This window comes from Watersipora subatra, chromosome 9 (assembly GCF_963576615.1).
Source record: "Watersipora subatra chromosome 9, tzWatSuba1.1, whole genome shotgun sequence".
Taxonomy (NCBI): domain Eukaryota; kingdom Metazoa; phylum Bryozoa; class Gymnolaemata; order Cheilostomatida; family Watersiporidae; genus Watersipora; species Watersipora subatra.
Window position 1 is genome coordinate 25,489,071 of NC_088716.1, and position 12,138 is coordinate 25,501,208.

The 12,138-nt window shown below is 32.9% G+C and overlaps 1 protein-coding gene across 2 annotated transcripts in view; it reads left to right on the forward strand.

Annotated features, from left to right (window-relative positions):
- Positions 1–2,678: 2,678 nt before the first annotated feature.
- Positions 2,679–12,138, forward strand: part of LOC137403662 (uncharacterized) — a 109,719-nt gene continuing 100,259 nt past the window's right edge. The window contains exons 1-2 of one of the 2 annotated variants that reach the window (XM_068089656.1): positions 2,697–2,723; positions 3,203–3,236. In XM_068089656.1, coding sequence (XP_067945757.1) covers positions 2,703–2,723; positions 3,203–3,236 — 55 coding nt within the window. In that variant the 5' untranslated portion in view covers positions 2,697–2,702. Of the gene's footprint in view, positions 2,724–3,202; positions 3,237–12,138 lie in introns of both variants that reach the window. The other variant, XM_068089655.1, reaches the window with a different exon arrangement.

Genomic DNA, 12,138 nt, shown 5'->3' on the forward strand with positions numbered 1-12,138 from the left:
CTTGAACGCAATAGCTGATATCAACTAAAGCAGAAATTCCAAACCTGGGGTATAAGTACCTCTGGGGGTTTGTATTTTAGAAATCTAGGGAGTACACTACAAGAAATAAGCTTGATAAATTTTTGGTTTATTTGGCTTTATTTATACATAAATTTGCTGAACCCACTACTATAGGCCTATAGCTACTATTGGTATCACTTTCAAGCCAACCAGTTTCGCCATTCAGACAAACTTAAGCATGAATGATACAATGCTTATTATGATTGCAAGAAGACAGAGCCGGCTCAGCGGGTGAAGCTTTGTGCCATGGCATAACGTCTAGCTGGCCGAGCTTTGTGTCATGACATAACGTTGAGCTGGTCTTTGTGTTGTGACATAACCTCTAGCGGGTAGAGCTTTGTGTCACGACATAACTTCTAACTGGTAGAGCTTTGTGTCATGACATAACGTTGAGCTAGTCTTTGTGTTGTGACATAACATCTAGCTGGCAGAGCTTTGTGTCATGACATAACGTCCAGGTGCTTATTAGTTACACCCTACAAGTGATAGGCTGAGAGTTTACCTCCTGGTGATCAGGGATTTTACTAACAGCTCTGACCTTTCACTAGTGGTAATCTTGTTACATTCTATTGAACCCAACTCACAATATTTACTAGCAGTTTTAGTTTTTGTATGAAAATTAAAGATGTTAATACAAATTATATCATAGTATCCCAAAGTATATTATAGTGAGAGATTAAAATCGATAAAATTTGGTTGCAGTTAAAACTCTCAGACCAAGCAAAAGTGTGATTATGACATCTATAGTTGCAAGAGACTGACAGAATAGAGACTTGTAGTACTGCAACTTGAACATAATAGCTGGTATCAAGTAAAGCAATGATATCAACTAGTCACCTCATTTCGCATGAACTTTTCTTCTGAGGGTTTTAATTGCAATGAAGTTTTGTCAATTTTACTCTTGAAATCTTTGCAGTCAGATCACCTCAAAAATCAAAAACAATCTCAAATGATAAAAATAAATCCATGCTTTCTGAAAAAATCAGCTAACAATTTGTGAAAGTTCATCTCTAACTTGAGACAAAGTTTATAGTTTTATGTTCAGGTTGTGGATAGGTTTATTTGTATCATCTATAGATCTAATTATATGTATGTTAGATGGTACTGTTGTTCTTACATCTTCAACTTTCTATTCTTCTATTCTAGTGGGATAAAATTTACTGCTTTTTCTGCTGGCTATGGTGTAGTCATTGCAATAGATAGACATACAAAAATAAGTACGTAGATATTCAAACTTTTTATACTACTGTATATATATATATATATATATCTATTTATATATATGTATGTATATATATATATATATTATATATATATATATATATATATGTATATATATAACTAACTAGATTAGTTAGAGCGTAGGGTGCTGTTAGCAGTAGGCCTGACCACTTATCTATTATATATATATATATATATATATAAATATATATATATATATATATATAGGCCTATATATATATATATATATACCTTTATATATATATAGATATATATATACCTCTATATATAGATATATATCTATATACATATATATATATTTTCATATTAATAATATATACAAACATACCAGTATATATATTTGTATATGTATTTTTATGAATACATATTTATGTGTATCAATTTATATATATTTATGTATATATAGATCAATGCATATTTATGATTTATATATCTTCACACTCTTATCAATATATATATATTTATATATATACATATATATAGATTTTTTTTGCTGAATGTCCGACATTGCCTGAGTAATAAAAATTTCTTTGGACAGAAAATTAATTCTTATTGGACATTACAACATTTACTATTTCAACTTTGAAACTCCATATCATGGCAGACGGGTCTGACTCTGATTCATTTGAGAGTCTGACTCTCAAATGAATTCAGACTGAAAAGAATTTTTAAAGTTGTATACCCATGTATCTCACTCCTGCATAATACACAAAATTAACACTTATTAGAGTACATTTTGCAATGTCTTAGGCTATTTGCTTATTGAGTCTTTTTTCTCAAATAAGATTCTATCATACCACCAATGTTAGTGTATTGTATTTCATGTGTACATACTTCAAACGCCCCTTTATGACTACTCGTGTCTGTATAGGTTGGAGAGTTATTCTGGTAGGATGTAGTTCTGTCATGACCAATTTTATTAGTGTTTAAAAAAGTACTCTCAAAAGTCGGACAGACAGAGCTGTCTGGTTGAGGTGTTCGGCAGATTTCTTCCCGATGAACTTGTAGAAAAAAGATTTTTCCTTTTAAGGTTCTCTGAATCATAAAAAAGTTATTTTTATTACTTTAATAACTTTGACTTGCATATTGAGGTAAGGGCTACTTATTTGATGTTTTTCGGTCAACTACTATGGTTGTGTAGATGTCTCTGATTTATATACACAGTGAATTAAAAATACCTACTAATGACTTAATTTGCTTGTTAAGAGAAGAAGACTCTCAGTAAAACCTGACGTAAGCTCCAGCCAATCGGATGAGATACCAAGAAGCATAATGAGCATACATCATTATCCAGTATTACCATGTGATATATAGTAGAGCCAATGTGGTTGAGTCTTCCAAGAGTATAAAATTGTAGGCCATCTGATCACTGGTCAGTTTTGTAGTAAACAGCCTGCAGAATGGATGGTGAAAAAAGCTTAGTAAGTATTCATATAATATTTTATTGGCAATACTTTTGTTTCAAACAGAAGTGTTTGCCAAACTAGTTTGCAGAGCAATCAGAAAAGGGCAACAGTTAACCAATAAAATAAATGGTTTATCACATCAAAAATAATCAGCGTAAAGCCTCCGGTTTTAGCCTTCCACAGTAAAAGTTTTGTTACGTGCTGTTTGCGTAGTGTTTAAATATAAATAATAAAGTTGTTATAATATTGCTTCATGTTTGTTATGTTTGTTAATACGTGTGCAGAGGTTTCTTTTCAACAAACTTATTTATGTATGATGAAAAATAGATTTGCAAGTGAAAACTAATGAAGCCAACAATATTCTTTGAAATTTAGAAAATAAATTCAATATGTTTAAATGTATGTATTTGTTTCTTTGTCACAAAAACTTTTTAAGTAGAATAATGGTATCGATTTGTGAGCTGAAGGAATAAGCACATGCATATTGTCTTTAGATGGCGCCACAGAAGAGCAAGTTTCCCTTCCCAGGTGTGGCTTTACTAGTACTAAGTTTTCTATTAGTTGGCACAGTGGGTGGTCTGATCTACTTGTCCATTTATGACCAAGCTATGTGCCAGTCCAAGCAAAAGTCTGCAGCTGTAAACATAGAAGCTGATGTGACAGTAACTTCTGGAAGTAAAGAGGTAAACAATACTTTAAAGATGTACAATATGACTTCACAATCTCAGTATTTCATACCAAAACTAAGCATAAATTAAGTTACATGTTGTAACAACTATTTAGAGTGCAAATACTTCTGAAACTTTATTCTAAGTGAAGTGCTACTTTTGTCAGATAGAAGAACACATTAGTTATGACAGGAACTCAAGAGTTGCTTACTACAAGGGAGCTGATGGCTCTTTCGAAGTTGATGACTTTAACAAGGTAAGTTTTTAATTAAGATCAATCATTTGATGTATATTGATATTTAAAGTTCTTGGCAGTAATTTCACTTCAAATAGAAATATTTAACAGATTATGACATACAACAATCATAAAACAAAAAAGGCAACATTTAGCCATTAAAATCAAATAAATAATTTAACATGAAAATTATAGTGTTTAAAATACCTTTCTCCGCTAAGGGAACAGATATTAGGTGGAAAAGTGTTAAAGCAGATAGCAATGATATTTTCAAAGTAGTTGCTAGATGTTGTATGCAATCTGTTCACATCAAGTAAGTTGAAACAATTTGTAAACCTGTAACTATCCTGTTAAAAATGAGAACAAAAACCCTGAAAGATCTTTAGCCCTATAAAACATTTATTTTCCTAAAAGATTGTTCTTTAGAACACTTTTCATAAATTATAATGATATGTATTGTATTTATAATATATATTATTATGTTTGTTATAACATTTTATTAATTATAGGATGTTATATTTTCCAACGACCAAACGAACGGAGTGAATTTTGAGAGTTTTTATAATAAATGCATGCGCACACAACTTACGAAAATTACTCATCAACAACGCCGCAAACTCTTGTTTCGAAATCTCATCAACAAATTTAACTATTGTTTTGTAAAGTCGTTAAATTATAATAACGATACAAAACATGTATAAGCCCATTTAAATATGTTACCAAGTTTTTGTAAATTGTCGACAGTATCTTAAAACTTACCCATCTGATCGGATTATACACAAATAGACAGATTAATTTGGTCGACAATCGCCATAAAACGCTTGAAAAGTTTGGTTTAATAAAAGTTAAGACCGGCCTACGATACACTTATAAAGTCATGCGACGGATAGTAGAACTATTTAGCAGTGCGTATTTCATGAGAAAACCGTGCTCATTTCACCAGTCTACGACAGTTTACAGTCTACGAAGATTACAGTTTACTTGTAATCGAACTTATGCGAATGTTTCTGTAATAAACGTAGACCGTTTGAGGCGTAGACCGATTTACAGGTACGAAATTGTGGTACACAATTTATCAGCTTATGTTTTTTTGTCCAATCACCGAAGGTTTCATTAGATTATTTAAAATGTTAGCCGAAATTCTTTACAACTTATGTACAAGCTACGGCCGAACTACAATGCCCCTTTATGACAAGAACATTGGTATGAACATATCGTTTGTTGCTCTCTCTCTCGAGTTCGAAACATTAATGACTTACTTGTTAACAACTTCGCTAGGTAGCGCATCACTCGATTAGCTATCAATGGCCAAATCCTACAACGTAAAAGAGAGTAGACTAGATTGCATGACCTTTACGAGAACATTGATGAAAAGGTGTGATTATCTTGACTAAAAGATTTTGATGTCATTGCAAGATTTAATTGTGAACCAAATATTATTCTTTCATGTCATGCGCTTTGTGTAAATAGTTTTTTTAATTGGTTTATGTTTCAACATTTGACCTATGGAATAAAAAACATTTTCTTTCAGCGTGGTAGCAAAGTACTTTCATAGTGTTAACAGTGTTAACATATCGTGTTAACATTGTTAACGTATCATGCTAACAGCACTAAAGATGGCAATCACCAACATTCAAAGTAGCAGCCTACACACTTCATGCAATCAAATACAGAGTTAATTGTTGTGTTGTCTTTAGTTTGATATTTATGTTCTGCAATACTCTTCTTTGTGTCTGAAAATACATAAAAAGTCATGTGAAAAGTATAAACCTGATGGGCTCTTTCAAACATGTTATTATTAATGTCATTATTATAATTGTTGTTATTATTATGTTATTATAGCATATAGTTATTGTTATAATTATTATCATTACTTATCTCACTGTTGTCAAAAGTCAGTGCAATAATTTAGGTATCTTTATAAAGATAACAAAGTTGTTTAACAAAGCAGTGAAATAACTATCAGGCTTCAAGTAGAAAAACCATAGATTTTAGCATGAATGAAGATAAATGATATCATAATAATAGGAAACTTACATTAGATAGTTTCAAAAAGCAGGAATTATATAGTTGAGTGTGTCTCAATGTAATATTCTAATCAAAGAGTGACTAGGTTTAATATAATAACAATAGTAAACATTAAATAAGCCATTGATTATATACTACACCGGCTTCTCATACACTTCTTTCAACGCGTATTAAGTAATCAGTCTCTTTTACAGGGAATTCATATCATCAGGGCACCAGGGAACAAGGTTTGTTACGTGATTCCTGTAGGAACCAATTCAAACTCTTATCAAGGGTTTGAGTCTTTTCTCTATAATTCCAACCACGGAGCAATTCAGGTCGACGGCTCAGTAGAGAATGAAGTTCAAATTTTACCTGGAAAGATTGAGGACACTAGTTTCATACCTGATGGAGCCCATAAAGAGTGTACCAATGGCTACCGGTGGATGGTCGTAACAAGTTCTGCATCAGCTGGTAAGTATCTTGCATTTGTGCCTTTTGGGTGATGACTACTCTCGCCTGTATTGTATTGTCAGCCTTATATTACACTGTTGTCTCATTCAGTACTTTTTTAATGATTTAACCTGGTTCTAATTTTTTATAATCAATCTTTTTTCTTTTTCTTAAAGTTTCTCCTTCTCATGGTTATGCAGCTTAAACGCTTCCAATAATAATAATTCTCCATATTGTCGGCTAGTTATTTTTAATACTTGAAATCATGATTTTAGTTTCTAAATTCTAATTTAGATTTCTATTAAGTTTGCTTCACTATTTAAGAGTTAAATCTTTTTGCAGATAATGGTAAGGTAAAGAGGCAAGCCAAAGATGGACTTGATAGATATGATTGCGAATACTGCTAGTTTTCCCTGTAGTAGGCGATGGCTTATACGAAAGCTGCTTCGCAATCACATGGCTTGATTTTTGTCATACTCATTCAGTACTTTATAATGACTTAACTCGGTTCTACTTTTTATAATTAATCTTTTTTTTCTTTTATAGTTATAGTTTGCAGTTTAATTGCTTCCAATAATAATACTTCTACATATTATCAGCTAGCTTTTTTTAATACTTGAAATCATGATTTTAGTTTTTACATTTTAATTTAGATTTCTATTAAGTTTGCATCACTATTTAGGAGTTAAATCTTTTTGCAGGTAACAGCAAGGTAAAGAGGGAAGCCGAATCTAGACGTGGATGCAATTACTGCTATCATTTCAACAAAGAAGACGGTAGCATATACGAAAGCTGCTTCGAAATCATTGGATTTAATTTTTGTCATATTGTCTACCGAGAAGGTGAACAACCCTTCTGGCTACTTAATTCTGTAAATGAATGAAAGTGAACGACCTGACTGGGTAGTTGATTATTCAGATGAATCCTAACCATTAGCATGTCATCTAAGAACAGTTGATTATCAAACCATAACAACTATTTGATTTACGTTGTGTGAAGATACCATATTATTTTGTTAACACTAATCAACATCCATTATGCATCCAAATATGCTTTGACACTTTTCATCTGATATTTTCTTTTCATGGTTACTTTTTATTTTATCTTGTGATAATATGCATGGGTTCATTACAAGATGAACACAACCGATTTACAATATAAAATGACAAATTTAACCGTCATGCAGTACTTAGAGATTCATAACTGCTTGATAATTTTAATTAAATAGTTATTCATTGAAATAGTTTGTGCATTGGCAGTGGCTAAGCATTAATGTTAGCAATCACTGTAAAATAAATCAGTTAAATACAGCTTTAGCAGTTATAAGATGCGATATAGGCTGGCTGTGTATTATCAGATACTGTAACACATGCCTTTATCTCCTCACATACAGATATATATACTGCAACACTTGACTATGTCTCTTCATATACTGTAACACTTGACTTTGTCTCATCATATACTGTCACACTTGATTATATCTCATCATACACGGTAACACTTGACTATTTCTTAACATATACTGTAACACTTGTCTATGTCTCTTCATATACTGTACACTTGATTTGATCTCATCATAGACTGTAACACTTGACTATATCTCATCGTATGATGTAACACTTGACTATGTCTTATCGTATACTGTAACATTTGATTATATCTGATCATATACTGTAACGCTTGACTATATTTAATCATATCGTGTAACACTTGACTATGTCTTATCCCATATGAACTCTGTTTTAAGCAACATCGCCTTTCAGGCTAAAACAAACTTATGAGTTTATAATCTCAAGATGTATATGTATATACATTGTATATATTATATGTAATATAAAATATTACATTATAGCTGAGTCGCCATTTTCAACCTGCAGAGTCAGCAGATTTCCATTCATGACCACAAGCCGACTTCCTTTATTAAAGCAAAGAATAATTAAGAGTGTGTCAAAAAAACATTTAAATCTGCAGCAATTAATACTGCAAAACAACTATTTTGTGCAGACAGCTATGTTCATCTCATAATAAACCATGAAAAATGACTGCATAATGTACAGTCATGCACATGATTGTATGTTATACAGTTATGTTCATGACAGTATAATCATGTACATTGACATGCACATTTATGTACATGCACATATATGTACAAGTATGTACATATACATTGACTTTTGTTAAGAGAAGATCATGACTGGAGACCAAATGTCTCGTATGTACATCGAATTTGTAGCCTCACGGAGACGAGCATTTGAAAGCAGTTTTACTGAACATCTAGTTAGGCATCAATTAGGTATTCAGGCTGAAAAATACAATAGAATACAAATACAATACAATACATACTCTTCAAGATACAATCTTGAAGAGTATGGCCAGCTCTAAAATGTTGGACAAGCCACTGAGCTTGGTGCAAGTCAATGAGTTTGGCATTTAAAAAAAAACTTTCAGCGGCTTTCCAGGAGTGAGTCACCATTTGCCTCACCTGATGTCTAAGGTTTTCAAGCTGCCAGTGAAAATAAATTGTGGTTATGAGGCAAAGTTACATTGAAAAAGATGAATACCTTGAGAATAGCTAGTTTATTGTACATGAAAAACTCTAATTGCTAAAAGTTATTTATAGGTAACATATAGTTGATGATAAATTTCTTTATAATTCAAGGAAAGACCACTGTTTTGACCTTCAAAATAGATCTGCTACATTTCACAAGTGTCACCCAGTTCCTTGACACAAATGGGGAAGTTCTCATTCCAGTGTGTGGTTTTAGCTTTTTTAAGCTTCCTACTACTAGTAGGCATTGTGGGTGGTCTGAACTACACAAATATAGATTAGATCACCTACATTGACATATACAGCAAAACTCGGCTAACTCGACCTTCATGGGACCGAAAGAAATTGTTCGAGTTATCAGAGGCTTCAAGTTATGAGAACATTGTCACAAGTGCTTGTATTTACCAGTACATATACATAGTATAAATAAATCAAAATCATTGATTGCTCGTTGCAAGTTAAGGTGCCTCTCATGTAATGTTTCAACAATTTTTATCAGAAAGCATAAATATTTTTCTATTACTAGAGATTTGTTTGTTTGTTTTAGGCGATGTGACTGCTATGACGTTTTCAGATTAAAATTGGCAAACTTGATCGAGGTTGAAGCGCTCAGAAAAAGAGACTTATTTTTCTTTTGAGCGTTTTAACAAAAACCTTTTTTTTCCGATTTTTCTTTAAGTTTATCTGAAGGTTACCTCATTTTTCTTTGCTTTCGAAATGCTATCTCCAAGCGGATGTTTGGTAAAATTTGACTTTTTGCAAACCTTTAGAAAAGTCGTTAATGAAAACATTTTGCCGATAGTAGTAATAATGACGCCTAAGAACTCCTAAAAGTTGATGTTTATATCTATGGCTTGAAATAAAACGATATTCTAAAGTGATAACATCGTCTCGGTAGCCGTTGGGCAAAAACCTGTTCGAGTAAACGAAGTTAAGGTCGAGTTATCTAAATCAATTCATCATTGCATGGGAACGGACCAAACAAATCGGTTCGAGTTAGTCATGTGTTTGAGCTATCCGAGGGCGAGTTATCCGAGTTTCACTGTATATCCAGAAATGGTCAAATGGTCAACTGGCCAGGTAGCTTAGCCTTTGGACGCAGAGCCTGGTTTGACTGTTTCTGCCAGTCAGAAAAGCGCTAAGTCTTGACATTGGCATTGTTGGCTAGCCAATAAGCAAAGATAATAGATTGGTTTATTTCTACCTGTGAAAACTCGAAAAATCTAATACAGACGGTCTTTATAGACACCATTGCAATCTTTTTTAAACTGTGTAGTAAGCAATTACAGTAAAGTATGATAAATTGATAATTTGTATTATGAAAACGGCCACCTGTCTGTCTGTCTGTCTGTCTGAAGCCATGATTGGATGTTGGATAAAAGGATTAAGCTGATTAAGCAAATATTAATTGTATTTGTACACTCAACTATCAGCTTCGTAGACTGAAATGGTAACCGGTATACCGATTGTTCACCAAGAACATGTACTAGCACTTTGGCAGCCCCTCGTGAAAGGTTGTCATGTGTAATAATTATGTACAAACTTATTCTTAGTTTGGAAAGATTGTTGTGTGGTGAAGATGGTAGTGTGCTTCGCTGAAAGCTGAGCTTTTGTGGTTTGATTTTAGGACACTGCAATCTTTTTTACCATGTTTTTAGCGTGGCTTCAGACAGGTGGATGGAAATGGCTCTTATTAAAGTAAATACTCTAATAATGTTTGTATGCATGTACATGTAGGTTAAGATAAAGGAAGAAACAGATAACTACATACTGTAGCAGCTCTTTAAAACCAGATCATCAGTATCAAAGTATATTTACAGACTGCTTTGACAATGCTTAAAAGATTCATTCAATCATTTGATGTCAGATGACAAAAACAACAAAAATTAACATTGTGTGTAACAGAGAGTCAGCCCTGGCAATTTGCCAGCACAGCCGCGTTTGTTGTTTTGTATTGGGCTTTGTCATCTGTACTATTGTACTTTTATTACACTGTGTCTGTCACATGTTGCTGGAAGATGTATGATTACTATGTGTAATCATTATGTATATAATTATCCCTTGTTATTGCAAAGTAGTCCAATGGTGCAGCTGGTCATGTGCTTGACTGCAAAACCCGTGTCCACTGGTTCAATTCCTATGTGTATGATATCTCACAGCAACTATTTCACAGTTGGCATTCTCATAATGAATGGAATGCTAGCATTATTTTGCTTTTTTGACGTCTTATGGCAGATTAACTGAGCAGGAAAAATTCATGACAGTTTTTCGCTCATACAATAAATGTTTTATACCCATGCACAGAAGGCCATATCACTCTTTTGTGTTAGCTATAACTTATCATTTGTCAACTTGAGGCCAGTTTTACTTTTGTGGGTTCAGGGACCACCTGAGACTGTCACGGGTATGACTTTCTAAAAATAGAACCTATGGTGTGACAACTCCTTTGGTTCTTCGATTTTGTATGACTTAAAAATGAACTTGAGCAATATTTTAGTGAATTCTATCAGAAGGTATTTTTACTTTTCTATGATTTGTGATTGTTTTTGATGTTTGAGGTTATCTGATCGCTGGGATGTTTCAAAATTAAAATCGATAAAATTTGGTCACAATTGAAACGCTCAAATCAAGTGAATGTATGATTATGACATCTATAGTTGCAAAGAGACTGACAGAATAAAGACGTGTAATGCTGCAACTTGAATGCAATAGCTGATATCAACTAAAGCATGAGTTCCGAACCTGGTGTAGAAGTACCCCTGGGGGTACATTCTAGAAATCTAGGGATTACAATACAAGTTATAAGCTTAATAAACTTTTGGTTTGTTTGGCTTTAATTATTAATAACTTTTCTGAAACCCTGCTATAGAGCTATTATTGGTATCATTTTAATGCCACATAGTTTTGCCATTCAGACAAACTTAAGCATGAATGATACAATACTTATTATGATTGTAAGTAGACAGAGCCAGCTCAGCGGGTAGAGCTTTGTGTCATAGCATAATGTCTAGCCGGTAGAGCTTTGTGTCATGACATAACGTTAGGCTGGTCTTTGTGTTGTGACATAACATCTAGCTGGCAGAGCTTTGTGTCATGAAATAATGTCCAGGTGCTTATCAGTTACACCCTACAAGTGGTAGGCTGACAGTTTACCTCCTGGTGATCAGGGATTTCACTAACAGCTCTGGCCTTTCGCTAGTGGTAATGTTATTATATTCTATTGAACCCAACTCACAATATTTACCAGCAGTTATAGTTTTTGTATTAAAATTGAAGATTTTAATACTAATTATATTATAGTATCCCAAAGTACATTATAGTATTAGATGCATCATATTGCATGAATTTTTCTTCTGAGCATTTTAATTGTGATGAAGTTTTGTCAATTTTAATTTTGAAGTCCTGGCAGTTAGATCACCTCGCAAATCATAAATAATGGCAAATGACAAAGAAAATATCTATGCTTTCTAATAAAATCGGCTAACAGTTTGTGAAAGTTCATCTCAACTTAAGACAAAG